This window comes from Sparus aurata, chromosome 7, assembly GCF_900880675.1.
Source record: "Sparus aurata chromosome 7, fSpaAur1.1, whole genome shotgun sequence".
Taxonomy (NCBI): Eukaryota; Metazoa; Chordata; class Actinopteri; order Spariformes; family Sparidae; genus Sparus; species Sparus aurata.
The window spans coordinates 953,328-970,463 of NC_044193.1; the positions used below are offsets into that span (position 1 = coordinate 953,328).

General features: G+C 46.0%; 1 protein-coding gene across 1 annotated transcript; it reads left to right on the forward strand.

The window, feature by feature from the left end:
- Positions 1–8,401: 8,401 nt before the first annotated feature.
- On the forward strand, positions 8,402–16,776 carry kcnd1 (potassium voltage-gated channel, Shal-related subfamily, member 1). Its single transcript, XM_030423840.1, has 5 exons — positions 8,402–8,559; positions 9,403–9,486; positions 12,602–12,697; positions 13,000–13,250; positions 13,346–16,776. The coding sequence occupies exons 1-5, from the start codon at positions 8,407–8,409 to the stop codon at positions 13,551–13,553; spliced, it is 792 nt and encodes a 263-aa protein (XP_030279700.1). The 5' UTR covers positions 8,402–8,406; the 3' UTR covers positions 13,554–16,776.
- Positions 16,777–17,136: the final 360 nt, after the last annotated feature.

Sequence of the window (17,136 nt, forward strand, 5' to 3'; positions counted from 1 at the left end):
TCCTCCTATTCCTCTTGTTCCTGTTCCTCCCGCTGGTGTTCCTCCCGCTGGTGTTCCTCCCGCTGGTGTTCCTCTTGCTCCTGTTCCTCCTGGTGGTGTTCCTCCCGCTGGTGTTCCTCCCGCTGGTGTTCCTCCCGCTGGTGTTCCTCTTGTTCCTGTTCCTCCTGCTGGTGTTCCTCCCACTGGTGTTCCTCCCGCTGGTGTTCCTCCTGGTGGTGTTCCTCCCGCTGGTGTTCCTCCCGCTGGTGTTCCTCCTGCTGGTGTTCCTCCCGCTGGTGTTCCTCCCGCTGGTGTTCCTCCTGGTGGTGTTCCTCCCACTGGTGTTCCTCCTGGTGGTGTTCCTCCTGCTCCTGTTCCTCCTGGTGGTGTTCCTCCCGCTGGTGTTCCTCCTGCTGGTGTTCCTCCTGTTCCTCCTGTTCCTCCTGTTCCTCCTGCTGGTGTTCCTCCTGTTCCTGTTCCTCCTGCTGGTGTTCCTCCTGTTCCTGTTCCTCCTGTTCCTCCTGTTCCTCCTGCTGGTGTTCCTCCTGCTGGTGTTCCTCTTGCTCCTGTTCCTCCTGCTGGTGTTCCTCCTGCTCCTGTTCCTCCTGTTCCTCTTGTTCCTGTTCCTCCCGCTGGTGTTCCTCCTGGTGGTGTTCCTCCTGCTGGTGTTCCTCCTGCTCCTGTTCCTCCTGTTCCTCTTGTTCCTGTTCCTCCTGCTGGTGTTCCTCCTGGTGGTGTTCCTCCCGCTGGTGTTCCTCCTGTTCCTCTTGTTCCTGTTCCTCCTGCTGGTGTTCCTCCTGGTGGTGTTCCTCCCGCTGGTGTTCCTCCTGTTCCTCTTGTTCCTGTTCATCCCGCTGGTGTTCCTCCTGGTGGTGTTCCTCCTGCTGTTGTTCCTCCTGCTCCTGTTCCTCCTGTTCCTCTTGTTCCTGTTCCTCCTGTTCCTCTTGTTCCTGTTCCTCCCGCTGGTGTTCCTCCTGTTCCTCTTGTTCCTGTTCATCCCGCTGGTGTTCCTCCTGGTGGTGTTCCTCCTGCTGGTGTTCCTCCTGCTCCTGTTCCTCCTGTTCCTCTTGTTCCTGTTCCTCCTGCTGGTGTTCCTCCTGGTGGTGTTCCTCCTGCTGGTGTTCCTCCTGTTCCTCTTGCTCCTGTTCCTCCCGCTGGTGTTCTTCCTGCTGGTGTTCCTCCTGCTCCTGTTCCTCCTGCTGGTGTTCCTCCTGCTCCTGTTCCTCCTGTTCCTCTTGCTCCTGTTCCTCCCGCTGGTGTTCTTCCTGCTGGTGTTCCTCCTGCTCCTGTTCCTCCTGCTGGTGTTCCTCCTCCTGGTGGTGTTCCTCCTGCTGGTGTTCCTCCCGCTGGTGTTCCTCCTGGTGGTGTTCCTCCTCCTGGTGGTGTGGAGGAGGTTTGCAGTGGTTTAATATATAATTAAAGACTGGGCTGAATAAATAATGAGCAGTAGAAATAATAAAAGCTTCCACACGTTGTTGCTGCGCTGCGTTCTGACCTCGCTGTGTCTTCAGATCATCTGATCATATTTACAGATGGAGATATGAGCCCTGCTCCTCCACCTCTCCTCCTGACCTCCCCGTCTCCTTCTCCTCTTTCCTCCCTCCCTCCGCCCTTCCCCTCGTCTGTCCTCGCTCGACCTCCTCATTCTGTCCTCCTCCCTTTACTCCCCATCCATCCTCCTCTCCCATCTCTCTCCTCTGGCTGTGAGTCAAGCTTCCACTCCATGTGTCCTCCTCCTCCTCTCTCCTCTCGCTGCTGCAGGACGGAGTCTTGGCTCCCACAGCTGCAGATAATGACCCCCGGACAAAGACGGGGGGAGGACAGGGGGGAGGACGGAGATGGGAAGGGAGATAGAGGAGAGACGGAGGGAGGAAATAAAGGAAATATATAGAGAGGGAGGAGGGAGAGGAGTGAGGGAGGGAGAGGAAGAGAATCTAAACTTTCTCCTCTGGCTGCCTACTAACCAGCGAAACAAGCCCTCTAATGCTGCCATCCATTATTCAACAAGAGGAGCTCCAGGCTCACACACACACACACACACACACACACACACACACACGCACACACACACACACACACACACACACACAGCTGGTTTAATCACCTCCCTGCAGTCACAACCTCCGACATTTAACACACTGTGTGGCTTCAGCTGACTGACCTCTGCTGGCTGCAGAGCTGCTCAGCTTCTCTCACAGACATAAAAACATATTCAACAGTTTTATTTCAACACGCAGCCTGAAGATAAACTTTACTGTCACAGCTGCAGGACGTAAACAGGAAGCTCACAGAGGAAACTGACCAGCAGAACACAGACTCATCATCACTTCTCCTCCTCGTGTTTAACTGTCGTAAACAGCGTTAGCATCGCGGCTACCGCTAACTGTGCAGAGCTGGAACAATCTCAGTCTGATGTAGAAACTCTGATCTCAGGTCTGTGAACTCAGAGTGAATCAGCCGCTGTATTAATCAGACTGCAGGTTCTGTAGACTGACGCTGGTTCTGAAGCGTCTCTGGTGTCGGTGCTGAGAGGAGACACTGATCAGCAGGGAACAGAGTCGCAGCATTCTGCTGAACAACTGAAGCAGCTGAGACTTGATTTAAACATCAGATGTCTCCATCAGCTCGTCTGCTGTGATCTCAGTCTGCAGCAGAGAACACATCACTAACTGATCTCAGACCAGATTTACACCTGCGGCCTGTGATCAGTCCGCAGCAGAGAACACATCACTAACTGATCTCAGACCAGATTTACAGCTGATCTGGAAACAACGGCGTGCATGTTAAAGCCTTTTAGCTTAGCATCTACAGTGAAGACTTCTGCTTGAAAAGGTTGTAAATAACATATTTTCAGATTACTGCACACAATTATTGTGTGTGTGTGTGTGTGTGTGTGTGTGTGTGTGTGTAAATACTGTTCAGGTCAGTGAATAAAGATAAATCAATGACATCGTGTTTTTTGTCTGAATGAGTTAAATCAGGCTTCTTTGTGACTTTGTGTGTGTGTGTGTATTTATATACATACACAGTGTGGTACATGTATGTGTGGGTGGGTTAGAATCAGGAGGTTGAACATGCATGTTGCTCTGTGTGTGTGTGTGTGTGTGTGTGTGTGGTAGATGCCTGCAGGGCACTCTGGGCTGTAATTGGTTGAACTCTTGACCCTCTTCTCTTCTTCTCTCTTCATCTCTGCGCGGACGAACACATGAAGAAGAATCAGAATCAATCTGAAGATGTTTTTAAGACTTGCATTGATTCTTTTATGGCACAAAAATCAAAGTATACGAAGTTTAAAATCATTTTAATCACACACACAACTCTGACAGCACACACACTCACACACACACACACACACACACAGTGGAAGCAGCATCAGAGCTAATTTACAGTCTATTAAAGGTGCATTGCGTGTAATGTTTGGCTGTAAACTCAAGGCCACTGCAGATTTACTGCTGCCTGCTGACTATAAACACACACACTGTTGTAGCTATAAAGCATCTTGCAGCTGGTGTGTGTGTGTGTGTGTGTGTGTGTGTGCCAGCAGGGTGATGGTGTTAGCTTAGCAGCAGCAAAACAAGAAACATCCAACCCAAGTCTGTCTGATTTACATGTTGTATCGTGTGAGCTAACAGGCTAATCACTGAAGCCTGCCTGGTGTGACAGGGTCAAGCTAACGCTACGCTAACTGGACCTAGAAGCTAACATGTAGTCACAAAACTCTAATTCTCAATTTGACTATTTTTGCTTCGTTCTTGCTCACTGGCACCAACAAATAGAAGAAAATAAACCCGACACAGTTTTACTAAAGAGTTTGGTGTTTTAATTTGACTGTATTTCACATTTTTAATCAAATCTGAACCTCAACAGGAGATTTAGTGGAAATGATCTGCAGCAACAGTGTGTGTGCCAACGTCAGCTAACCACGTCCTGTTTGTCTTTCTGCTGGACTCATGGAAATACAACTGATATCAGTGTTTTTATCAGAGAACCAGAGAGTGTTCATTAAATCAATAGTTTCCTCTGCTGATGTTCCTTTCTGCCAGGCACTCTGCGACTCCCTGCTGACCACTCATGGTTTCAGTCGTGCTGGTTCCTGATGACGCTGCAGAGCTGACGGTTTACTGATCGTACTTAACGGGTCAAGACAGAGCAGAGAATGTAGCATAAAGATCAGTACATCTGAAGGTTTGAGGTGTTCTGTGCGTCGGTCTGATCTGGGGTCAGATCACAGGGACTCTGTTTGATGTAGGTTGGACTCTGCTGATCTATAACTGGATCAATGAGAGTGATTGGGACCGGTTAGCTATTGGAGTTGTTACTTAAGCTGAAGTTTTTTTGCAGCTACACTGACCCGTGTTGATTGGTCACCTTGAAACTAATAATTTGTGAGTAACTCAGTTTTTAAGGGAACAAAAAAACACAACATAAAAAGGTGTTTCTTGTCATTGGAACAGTTGCAGGTGTTCAGCAGGTGGTGTCACCTGGTGATGTCAGCAGCAGTGTCCTCCTCCTCCAGAAGTCACACTGAACTTCACTTCCACTGAAGCTCAGGCTCCATAAACTCGGGCTAATGAGGCTGATGTTCCAGCTGTGCTGCGTGAGCTAACAGCTGGCAGAGGCTGCAGCCGGCTGTCTGCCCGTCGCAGCTTCATTTGCATTTACATTGTGAGATTTACTCTCCGTCAGCAGCTCGGTAGCTGCCTCTCCGTCTTCTTCTGCAGCACCAGGAGAAGAACGAGACCGGGGTTATGATTTCGTCCTTCGTCTCTTTTATGGGCCGGAAGTGAGGAACCTCTGAGTCAGCTGGTGTTTCTTATAGGAGACGTTTTCTCAGACAAACAAGCTCGGAAGAAAAAACAGACTTACAGAGTGAGGGTGGTTTAAGACCAGCTGAGGATCACTGCTAAACTGTTAGCTTATCTGAGGCCACATTATACTTACTGACCTGACCCATGAGCAAACCTACTGAAGTGTTATTAGCTATCTTAACCAAACCAAACTGTTTTAGCAGTAAGATCACATTTAATTTAGTGGCTAACTCTTTTATCTGGACTTGCTATAAACGAATGAGTCAATGAGACATTTTAGCTGCTTAATAGAAACATTTGCTAACTTGTGTAAAAGAAACAGCTAGCTAAACTGAACCTAGCCGGTAAGCTAACAGTAAGATGCTAAACCAAATGAAACTGTTTAGCCACTGAACGGACTCGATGGTTAAACATTTTACTAAAACGTGTTTCTTAAAGCATCTGAAGTGAAAATGGAACAAGATCTTGATTCATATCAAATCAGCATCTATTTATTTACACGCTGTGTTCAGTAATAATAGAATAATAAATAACTAAACTGCTTCAAACCTTTTTGTGTGACAACAAATCTGAAACTGAATCAGTTTTTCTGACTGAGAATATTTTTGAAATCGACAAATTTGTAGTTTGAAATGAAAAGAGTGTGTAGAGAAAAGGTGGTGTCAGGAGGAGAGTTCTGGTCCAGTTGATGTTCCGGGTGGACTCACAGTGTTTGGCTGCAGACGGACATCTTCGATTCTTTCCGGGAGCTTTTTGTCAATAATTACAGGTGACTTTTGCTCCTCTCCACCGTCTCTGTTATCCTCATTGATCAGCTCCCAGCTGCCAGCATCGCTCCCAGCCGAGGCCCGTGAAGGTCCAGCAGAACCGACCGGAGCCTCTTCACACGGTCCAGATACACTCGCTCAGGCCCGGTCCCACAGAATGAGACATTTGAATGTGTCACTTTGGACTTTAAGGACCTGAGTTATCAAGTTATTGATCACAAACAATGAACTGATGAACAAAATAATCGATGTGTTAACTCTTCATCATCTCTGACTCAGTTCATGTTGCTCCGATCTTTAACAGTTCTGGGTGTTTGATGTTTTGTGACATTGAGGGACAGGTGAGGGTGTTATATAGTATAGTTAGAGTATAATGTGGGATGTTCAGTTTGCAGGACGACAGCTAACATCTGAAATACAAACACATGATGTGAAGCTGTGGAGGATTTGGATCAGACAGAATAAAACACAACCATCACCTGTAACAGTTTGAGGTGATCCTTCAGACGACTGCGTCAGCTTTATGATGGAACACGTGTTCACGATGACGCACAACTTTGGAATTAGCTTCACAGTAAATGAGCTTCAGATACGAGCGTTAGCGCAGCAGGCGAGGTCGCGGCCTTCTTCTGTGAAGGAGCGAGACATAATCCACCGCAGCACTTCATTACCTGCATATCTGATTTACTGAACCCTCTGACATGATTTGCATATTTCAACATAAAGACTTTAATTCCACAGTGAGACCGACACGAGGAAGGTGGAACAGGACTCTCACGATTTATCTCCAGGAAAGTTCAAACAATTACTACAAACGAGTGTGAGATTTATCGTAGAGCTGCTCTGTCAGGACGACTTTACTGACACTTCAGGTACTGAGGAAGTGAAGATAGATGAAGCGCCCGACGCTGCTCACCTGGCTGAAATGTTGTTCACATGTGAGCGAAATGTTGGCAGGAAAATATAACACACACATTATTAAACAATAGCAGACTGATGTGGACCAATCAGAGCACATCACGCACGGCAGACGCAGCGAGACGAGACAAAGACGTAAAAGCCGTAAGAAGGCGTAAACAGACAGAGAGGGAGACTGGAATGTGGAGAAAAGGCGTGTTAGTGTCTCGTATCTGCAGAGAGTTTCTGATTTTCTCTCTTTGTTGCTGCTCGGGACGCTTTACCAACCCAACATGTGTCTATTTGACGTCCTGGGAATGAGACTCAACAATCAACTGTCTTTGTGGTGCGTTCAGGAACAGCTGGGACAAATCCTACTGATTCTACCTTTAACTTTAATAGTCTTTGAATTCTATTAATATGACGTGAGCTTCAGTTAGCTTTGATCACTCCATCTCTTTGTATCTCTGATGAACAGGTGAATATCATCTCTGACGGATCAATAAAGTCTCATCTCAAATGATTTTCTCTTCACAAAGAAATCTTTCCTCATCTGAAAGTCTGAGCAGTGACCACGTCCTCCTGTAACTGTGTCATCAAACGTATTCAGAGCAGACGGTCTGCTGCCTTCCGGTTCTGCTCGGGTTCTGTACAGTAACATGTGGGTCAGTGCAGCTGTAAAGTGTTTTCTTCTCTCAGTGTGTCTGAACAGATTCACACAAAGTGTCCTGGCCTCCTGCCCGATCTCTAATGCCTCCTCCTCCTCCTCCTCCTCCTCCTCCTCCTCCTCCTCGTCTCCCTACCTGTGATTTATGGCTCTGTACAATAGAAGGTGAAGGCCGGCTGAGCCAACAACCAGCAGTGTGTGTGTGTGTGTGTGTGTGTGTGTGTGTGTGTGTGTGTGTGTGTGTGTGTGTGCAGTCTCACAGTGGGGAGACAGTAATATCTTGTGCAGCGTTAACAACCACAGAGCGATCAGCATTTAAATCTGGTTCTGGTTCTGTTCACACCTGAGTGACCCAATCACAGGTGGAGGCCTCAGTACAGGTGTGAACGACCCGACACTCACTGATCACTGAGACCACGTTCAGACTGTGATGTTAATTACTCTCATACCATCACCTGATCCGACCACGAACCAGTACCACAACATCACCAGACCCCATTAACAAATGTAGTGATTTTAAGAGTTGTTGAGTTAAAACAAACTTTATAAACATAGTGAAACTGTGTGTGTGACAGATTGTAAGTCATTGTGTCCTTGTTGTAAATTCAGCATTAAATCTTTCAGCTGAAGTTGTTTGTCTCCTTGTAAAAAGTGTCAGTTTGTGGCAGCATGTCTGTACCAGCCTGTCTGCTTCTGTGTCTAAAGTGCTAAAGTCTTACCTGCCAACATTGATCAGCTGTTTGAACACACTGTTTACACTGATTTCACCATTTACACTCCATTTATGAAAGAAGAAACATGTTATTGATCTAAACATGTCACATGTTACAAAGACACTAAACAGGAACAACATAGGCTACTTCTTTGTCCCCGTGGAGAAAGTCCCCAGACTCCCTTAACAAATGTGTCAGTTTAGTGAGTTGTTGAGTTGGAGACACTTTATAAACTCTGTGAAACTCTGTCTCTGACTCATTCTGCATTATTTGGACCTTCTTGTTCATTCAGCAAATGTTCTACATGAACTTCTTTCTGTCTTTGAGTAGAAACATGGAGTCTGTTTGTCTCAGTGAGGTGTATTTAAATATAAAGTGGTGATGAGAACTGAGGGATTTAGAGCTGCTCATGTGTGATCACTCAGGATAATCTGTCTTAAACCGGACCGTGCTGGTGGGACTACATATCCCATCAGCCCCTGTGATGTCTGTGGATAGTCCAGTGAGAGCTCAGGGTGTTGGTCTGCGTGTGGACTGATGATGTCACTGTGTTGTGGTTCTGCAGGTACGGCGACATGGTTCCCAACACCATCGCGGGGAAGATCTTCGGCTCGATCTGCTCTCTCAGCGGCGTGCTGGTGATCGCCCTGCCGGTGCCAGTCATCGTGTCCAACTTCAGCCGAATCTACCACCAGAACCAGAGAGCGGACAAGATGAGAGCGCAGCAGGTCAGACTGGTGGTTCTGTTCAGATGGAGGTCCAGTCAGTGGATTATTCCTTTAAGGAGGGACTGAAGCCTCGGATCAGAGTTCACTGCTGCATGAGAGACTTCCCCAGTTTATTACTCACATTCAGACAGTTAGTTTCTGTGTCTGGACCCGAAATGTGAACATCGGGTGAAGCCAGGACCAAAATTCTTGTTTCATGTTGTTGAAATATTTAATTTGAGTTCTTTGACGGAGGGAAACTCTGTTTTTATCACTCTGTAAATCAGAAAATACTGTCGACAGCCAGAACAAGTCTCTCCACATTTTCAGGACTAACATGTTTTATAAATCAGGCTGTTAAAGAAAAAAGAACAAAACTTCAGTTGTGAGTGATTCTGGCTCGTCATCATGAATCTCCCAGAGCTGATTACTTACAGGACTATTCTTTATTTTACGCATTATTTACTTTATGTGAATGAAATCTGAACTAAAACAAACGTGTGTGTGAGTGTGAGTTTCCACCGTCGTGTCTGAAGCTTTAATTCAGTTCAGCTGCAGCAGATTTAATTCATCTGAGAGCCTCTGCTAAAATATGAACCCATCAGATGATGAAATATTACAGGTTGCACCTTTAAATTATGCACAATATTATAGAATATGATCAAATGTTATCATCGAGTCTGAAGTGAACCTGCAGCTCCAGAGACGAAACCACAGATGAAGTCTGACGGCTTCACTCTAACCTTAGTGCTCCTGTACTGTGTGTGTGTGTGTGTGTGTGTGTGTGTGTGTGTGTGTGTGTGTGTGTGTGTGTGTGTGTGATGTGCTGACGAGGCTGTTTTTCTGTGTGTTTCTGTCCGACAGAAAGTGCGCTTGGCTCGGATCCGCATGGCGAAGAAAGGAACAGCCAACGCCTTCCTCCAGTACAAAGAAGACCGATCACTGGGGGTGAGACACACACACACACACACACACACACACACACGCACACACACACACACACACACACACACACACACACACACACACACACACACACACACACACACACACACTGACAGTCGATAGCCTCTCACTCTCCAGCAGGAAGGGTGGATTACAGTGATGGAGAGGAAGTGTTCGAGCAGGAGAAAGAAAACAGAGCGAGTGCAGAGTGACATCACAGAGTCACATCAGCGTGTTTTCACCTCGCTTCAGTTTCTGTGTCACGACTGGAGCTGAAAGCGGTCGGCTGACGTGGTTCTGTCCTCTCAGAGCCGAGCTGAGCAGCTCCGGTCGGCCCACAGAACACGTCTGACCCACAGACAGACAGAATCAGACAGACGGAGATAAAGACTCACGGACAGATGAGGAGCTGCTGGCTCAGCAGTTTGGAGCTCGACCAATAACATCGCAGCGGCTTTTTCCCAACAGCAGCTTGGCAACACAACAATGGAGGCCGAGCAGCTCCATCAGCGCACACACAGACAGACAGACAGTTATCTTTATGACAAACACAGAAAAGACAAAAAAAGTAAGAATTTAGAGTCAGTCTGGAGTTTGTAGCTTCAGGATCCGGGCAGAAGTTTTCATGAGGAGGCAGATTTGAGTTGAGTAGTTCAGACGTTCATCTTCCCTTCAGGATGAACTGTGATGACTCTGTTCTCTGACGTTTCATCGGGCGCCATCACCAGGTCGACATGTTAGTGTATCACCCTCTTTATGCTCGGGTCATCATCGCCCCCTGCTGGTACGACACCTTCATACAGGCGAGTTCTGTCCAGGCCTGTATGAAGGTGAAGGTGGTTCAGATTTACATTAAAATGTCTGAAAACAACTCGACCTTCGTCCTACATGTTGTTGGCGTGTGTTCTTACATCATCCTAAATATTTCCAACAAGTTTTTCCCGGAGGTGACGGTGAGTTTCATCTGGTCGTCTGTCGCTGTCAAATCAGGAGAGTTCAGAGAGAGAAGAAGGAACGAGACGAAACACGACGAGAAGAAAACTTTAAAACGTTGATTTTCATCAGACATCTACTGGTTTGATTGTCTGCAGGGTTATTTGCCCCAAAACAGTCAGATTACTGTTACTGTACATTATCTGTGAGCTGGTGATCAACATCACACATTCAGGTGAAGCTATGAGTGAAGTCAGCACAGTCGACTTCCTGCACACACACACACACACACACACACACACACACACACACACAGACACACACACACACACACACACACACACACACACATCGAGTGTCATGAAAACAAAGTTGTTGGTGTGGAGATGAACTGTGAACGTCTCTGAGCTGCATCACCACGACACGTCTTTATTCAGCCACAGGATGAAACGTTCCCCGGGTTTCAATGTTTTATCAGTAAAATGGCTTTAAAACTTCAAGGTAGACACACACACACACACACACACACACACACACACACACACACACACAGATACTGTTGAGTCTTAATCCCTCTCCGGCGCTGAAGAAGAGAGAGGGATGACTGTTGGATTTAAAGAGTGCATAATAAGGATGAAGAGGAGGAGGACGGGGAGAGAGGAAATAAGAGGATGAAGAAAAGCAGGAGAGGTATGATACAGAACGAGGAGAGGAAGACGAGAGGAAGACGAGAGGACGACGAGGAAGAAGCCTTCTGTTGTTGTAATCTGAAGAAACGATGGAGAACCTGATTTCTCTGTCTCGTCTTTACCAGGCGAGAGATGAAGAGAAGACGTGTGATGAAGAAAAAAGAGGAGCAGAGATTATTAAATGTCGACCGACCTTCAGTTAAATCTTCTGAACGAGTTACAGGAACGTTTGAATGAGTGACGACTCTCAGACATTAAAGTTAAACCTCTAACGAGACGTTCATCCTTCACTTCTTCTTCTCCTCATTAACATCAACACTCTCCGGACTCGTGTAGCTGATGAACGCTGCTACAGTTTGTCCTGAAGGTGGCGCCGCTCATTAACATGTAGAAGGCTCATCCTCCAGGGAGAAGGACCAGAACTAGATCCAGAACTCATGACGGTCTGACAGGACAGGACTTACAGCCTGAAGACAACATGCTGACAGGGAAACATCCTTTCAGACCTCCACACAACAGTGTTTCTGTAAAACAATCTGCCCTGGTGGCCGATCGTGGTATTACACCATGAAACTCCCCCGCTGACACCAACAACTGCAGACCAGGTCGACTACGACTCTTTATATTCAGAGTTTTGGAGGTTTTATATTAGTAAAACTTCTCTAAAGATGAGAAAAGTAATATATTCATCTGTGACGTCATCACAATGTAAAGTCTGTCGGCGGAGCTTGCATCATCAATGAGCCACATAATCAGGAAGTAAATGCAGAAGCTAGAAAAAAAGTTTGTGTTTGTATTACAATATATTACAATATAACCTCCAGTTCACATCCTGGGTTTCCTTGAGGTGAATCATATGTAAACTATTTAATTCATGTCATTGTTAAATCCTACAGCTGTTGTCCAAATACTTTTAAAGTTATGATTTCTTTAAGTTCGGCCCTCTGAGCTGAGTTTCAGTTCATGTATGTTTATTCTGAACCTCACCGATCGTTTATTCTTCACTGGTTTAGTTTGAAATCTGTCCTGAACCTCCAGGAGACCCTGAAGAAACCTGGCAGCATGTTTTCACTGTCATAGTTCTTTCTGACATCAAATTAATAACAGGAAGTCATTTTTTACAAGAACAAAGACTTTCAACAAGTCATATCTCCACTAGTTTTCACTTTCATGCTACAAAATGTTGTTCCTGTCACATCTGCAAGTTATTTCATACACAGATCATATTAAATACTGAAGAGAAACATTTCAGCCCATCAGAGTCTGGACAGTGTTTAAAATAAGACTGTTTTCAAGACTCGAGACTCAAATGATCCAGCCAGCTGATGTCCTGATCACCTGAGAAAACACTTTAAACGCTCTGCAGTCAAATGATTTCCAAGGATTCTCAGTCGAGTGCTGATTGAGATCTCCTGATGTGAACCTGAAGAATCACCTGTTGACTCGATGAAACGTGAGGTTGATTTGTGTGTTTGTGGTGTTTGTGTTGTGTTCAGGATCACAACAGCGACAGCACGGCTCTGTGTGTGAAGAACAGATCAGCGTTCGAGCATCAACACAACCACCTGCTGCACTGTCTGGAGAAGACGACGGTGAGGATTCAGACGGATCTGAAGTTTATATCTGCTTTTACATTTTTAGACATTAGTGGAGTTTAAAAATACCTTCAGCTCGTCTTCGTCTCTACACGCAGTCTTAATATAAACTCACTTAAATCTCATCTTTAGATCAGTAGAATCTGTAGAACAGCATCACAACAGCTACTTTTAGTTTCTGTTCTGGAGCTTGTGGTTGGTTGTGTCACGTGATCTTCGTCAGTGAACTGTAGATTTTGAAATGAACATTTTATGTCTGTTGATCTAAGTGTTGTTGTATTCTCTTCCCGTCCTCACAGAACCACGAGTTCACGAACGAGATCACCTACAGCGAGCTGTGTATGACGGAGTCGGTGGGCTACAGGACCAGTCGCAGCACCTCCCTGTCCAGCCAGCAGGGGGCGCAGAACAATTCCACCGGCTGCTGCCCTCGCCGGGCCCGGAGGAGAGCCGCCATGAGACTGGCCAACTCCACGGTGTCCGTGAGCCGGGGCAGCGTCCAGGAGCTGGACACCCTGCACATCAAAACCACCTCCATACCACCACAAACGTAAACGCACATGATAATTACTGATGATTTTGTGGTTCTGTCGTCCTTTCTCTCATTAAAAATTAAATAATGTGTTTGTGTGTTTGTCTCCTCAGTCGTTCCAGTCTGAACGCTCAGACGGGCGACCTGAAGCTGAACTGCGGGGAACAAGATTTCACCGCCGCCATCATCAGCATCCCCACGCCGCCCGCCAACACGCCTGACGAGAGCCTCCCCCCCTCGCCCGCCCCCATACCCGGCATCCTGCGCAACACCCGGGCCACCGCCTACACCCACGACACTGTCAAGATCTCCTCCTTATAACCTCCGCCCACGCCCACGACTTCCCCAGAACACCGACCCCGCCGCCCCACCAGCCAACCTCCCCATGAACTCTGAACTACCTTTGAACTCCTGATCCTGAACCCGGGGCACTGCAAGCCGAGATCTCGGGGACAAATACGACTCAGACGGATTCTTTGAGTACCTCTGGTTTCTCTCACTCCTCTCACCATGTGGTGGATTACTAGAAAGAACATAAATTGAGAGAAATTGGCTTCAATGGGAGATGACTGGAGCTGTGAAATCAAGCAAAAAATCTAATCAATTGAAAAGGAACGATAACTTCCTGACGACCGTCCCGAGCCCCTCATGCATTTTAGACCCCAACATGCACTTTCCTCCCTGCACACTTTTAACCTTCTGGATCTGATTGCACAAACCCCAGGAGGGTTCATCCTGGTCAAACAAGGGAAAAGATGCCAAGACTCCCAAAGAGAGACATTCAGCACCCCGAGAACAACCGACAGCTTTGTTGTTTCGCTGGGTCTGTTTTGTGTCCGTTTAGAGGAGCAACGAATCTGTGGAGAACAACGTCTTACAATCCAGTGTAAAGCTGCCGATGGACTGTGTGATCTTATTCAGAAAGGAACCTGACGGACTGCCGGCTGATGGAGGATCATTAGACTCAGCTGGTTCACTGCAAACTTTTCTGTGACAGACGCTCTCTGCTGACAACCAAACAACCCTCATGGACACGGCGACGATACTTTGATTATTATGGTTGATGGTTGATGGTTGTTGTTGGTGTTGATGGTCCGGCCAACACTCGAAGGTCTCCTTTCTTTACAGGAACAGACTGACGCTGCTCAGCTGAGTGTCGTGTTGGACCTCTTTTGTTTGAAACGTGAAGGTTGTGACGGGACTTTAAGGTGAAAAGCCGTTTTGGAGTACGTAAATATGATCTCGTCACTGACTCTTCACTTCAGGTCACATTTTAAGGAACGTCAAGAAATCATGAGCAAGAACTCTTGAGTCCAGTTTGAAAAGGTGAAAGAAGATGAAAGTCTCTCGCATCAATTGAGACGCTGCTGGACTCGAACACACAAACTGAACTCTGACTGATCTATGCTGAGCCTGAATACTGTTCACACAACTACACTGAGCTGATCTTAACATGGAGGAGCAGAACCGAGCTGGTCTGAGCAGCACCGGCTCACCTGGTTTTCTTGATGGGACTATGGAGAGGATTAAATAAGGGATCCTGGACTGGATGAATGCGGTCTGATGTGGACTGGTCTGGTTCTGGCTGTAGCTCAGAAGTACTTGTCAGTGTGACGCCCAGACGAAACGGAAGCCTTTTACTTTTCAAAATATGCAACATTACAACAAGCAGGAAAATAGCATCAACAAATGAACAGAATAATAATTATAACAATAATAATGTGTGTGTTATAAAACTACAGTAATTATTGCAGGGAACATTATGTAAAGCAACTAAGAAATTCATTTGTTATGTGATCTTTTCAGCGAGAGAGAGAACACAACAAGTATTCTGCAATAGATTAAATGGGAAGAAGAAACGCGACGGCAGAAAACTCTTCAGCGTTAATAAGTCTTGTCCCGATGACGTGCACTCCGCGAGGGAAAAGGTTGTTTTCAAACGTTCGTCAAGACGGTAAAGATCCAACATATGTTTGTGCAAAATACACAGAAAGATCCAAATACAACAGAGACACAAAATATTTCTACTCTGAAGTAAGTCCTCAAATCTTTTGCATCAAACTAAACTTTTATTAACTTTGATGGTTAAACAATAACAATACGTCCAAACTGCTGAGATTAGCTCCACCAGCTAGTTAAGAGAAGTTTTGAATGGCTAACGTGGCCAACGTGTTAGCATCATAAAGATCCTAGAACAACATTTATCAACATGATCTCACTCCCAGCTTGTCAGATTCAGCAGTTTGGTCCTCCTCCAGTGTCGGACCAGAACCACCACGGCATTACGGATCAGATCACGGCTCTCCGCTCGGCTCCACGGAGAATATGCACCGATTCTGTTTTGATGGAAGTGGACCGCAGCCGCTTCAGTCTCCACAGAGCAGATTGAGCCAGACAGGAAGTCAGCAAAGTGCATCCTGTCAGTTTTTCAAAATAAAAGGTTGCGGCTCTACAGCACAACTCAGTCAGAAATATTAACAATAAACACAAATAAAACTGACAGATACCAAAATGATTTAACTACGTAGCTACTCAACAACAGCAGGAGCACAAAGATGATGAAATAAACACAATGTGAGCAGGTCAACAACATCAGGCAGACATGATGCTCCTGAAATTCTCCCAGTCGAGTCAGTTTTTGACTTGATGGGCTTCACAGTCGAGTCAGCACTGATGTGTTATAAAAAACATCTGGTTAGACTTTCAAAATAAAGTGTTCTGAATGCTTCATGTGTGGTCGATGTTGTCAAACTGTGGCAGCTTTGCTAAAAACTACTTTGTCAGGTTATGAAAACATTGTTATATGTGTTAATCTAACCAGCATAAGTTACGTACGTGACATCGCTTACATCTTTTACGTATACGTTCTCTTAGCTATGTTACGTTGATTAAAAGCAAGTTAGTCTAGAGTCACAAACAGGATGTGAACTCTGGTCTCCCATCTCAACTGTCCCCATAGAGGTCTACAGTAATTACAGTGTCCAACTTTAAAGCCTCGGACTGGTGACCATGCTGCTGTATTCGGCGTGTCGGGAGTGAGAACAGGCTGATATCACAAGGATGCACAGGAGGACTTTGCTGTGCCGTCTGAGCTGTGAGTCCGTGCGAGATAACTCCGGTGAAATTGCTGCTAAAGACAAATAGATTTCACCTTAAAATCACCAAAGTGACCCGACTGATGCAGAGACATCACCTCGGTAGAGTCCCGGACGCAGATTAAGAACTAAACGAGTGCACGTCGTCGGCCACATGTGACTCCAGCTGTGAGTATTTCTGGTGAAGCGTTTCCTCGACCAATCAGAAGCGAGTGTGAGCGAGCGACACACAGGAGACAAGACGTACATACTGTAACATATTTTGTATCATAAACTTTCACCTGCATCTTCCAATCAAAATCCTCAAACCAAAAGAAAAAAAACAAGAAAAAAAGACAAAAAACGCTAGAGATGAGAGTCGGCGGATGTCTGACCGCGTTCCTCCGTGCATGAGCCTCGTACAGTAGAAGTAGCACTACTGATCATAGGAACTTATCAACCATATCAGAGAAAAAAAACGCTAGAAAAAAAAAAACACAACACAATGGGGGAAAAAATCTCATCTGTTCTTTTGCATGACGAGTCCTGTTTTATTTTCCTCTCCTATCAGTCATTGGTTTGTTTTCCTCATCCGACCCCGACCCCGAACTTTTCAAGACGAGTGTTTGCACCACCGAGAAGTGTACGTTAGATTACTGAGAAGAAACAAAACTGATTATATAAATGAGTTCAAAAGTTAAAAAAAAAACATTCAGGCATGTTCCTCGCCAGAATGCAAAGTGTGTGAGTGTGTGTGTGTGTGTGTGAACGGCGGGTGTATGTGTGTGTTTGTACGAATGTGTGTGTGTGTGTTTGTATGATGAGCAGTC

Bases quoted from the DNA above. Each gene is read 5' to 3' on its own strand.
- kcnd1 (XM_030423840.1), top strand. From the start codon at position 8,407: ATGGTTCCCAACACCATCGCGGGGAAGATCTTCGGCTCGATCTGCTCT. The intron at 8,560-9,402 runs GTCAGACTGGTG...TCTGTCCGACAG, and splicing joins ACAAGATGAGAGCGCAGCAG to AAAGTGCGCTTGGCTCGGAT. The intron at 12,698-12,999 runs GTGAGGATTCAG...CCGTCCTCACAG, and splicing joins ACTGTCTGGAGAAGACGACG to AACCACGAGTTCACGAACGA.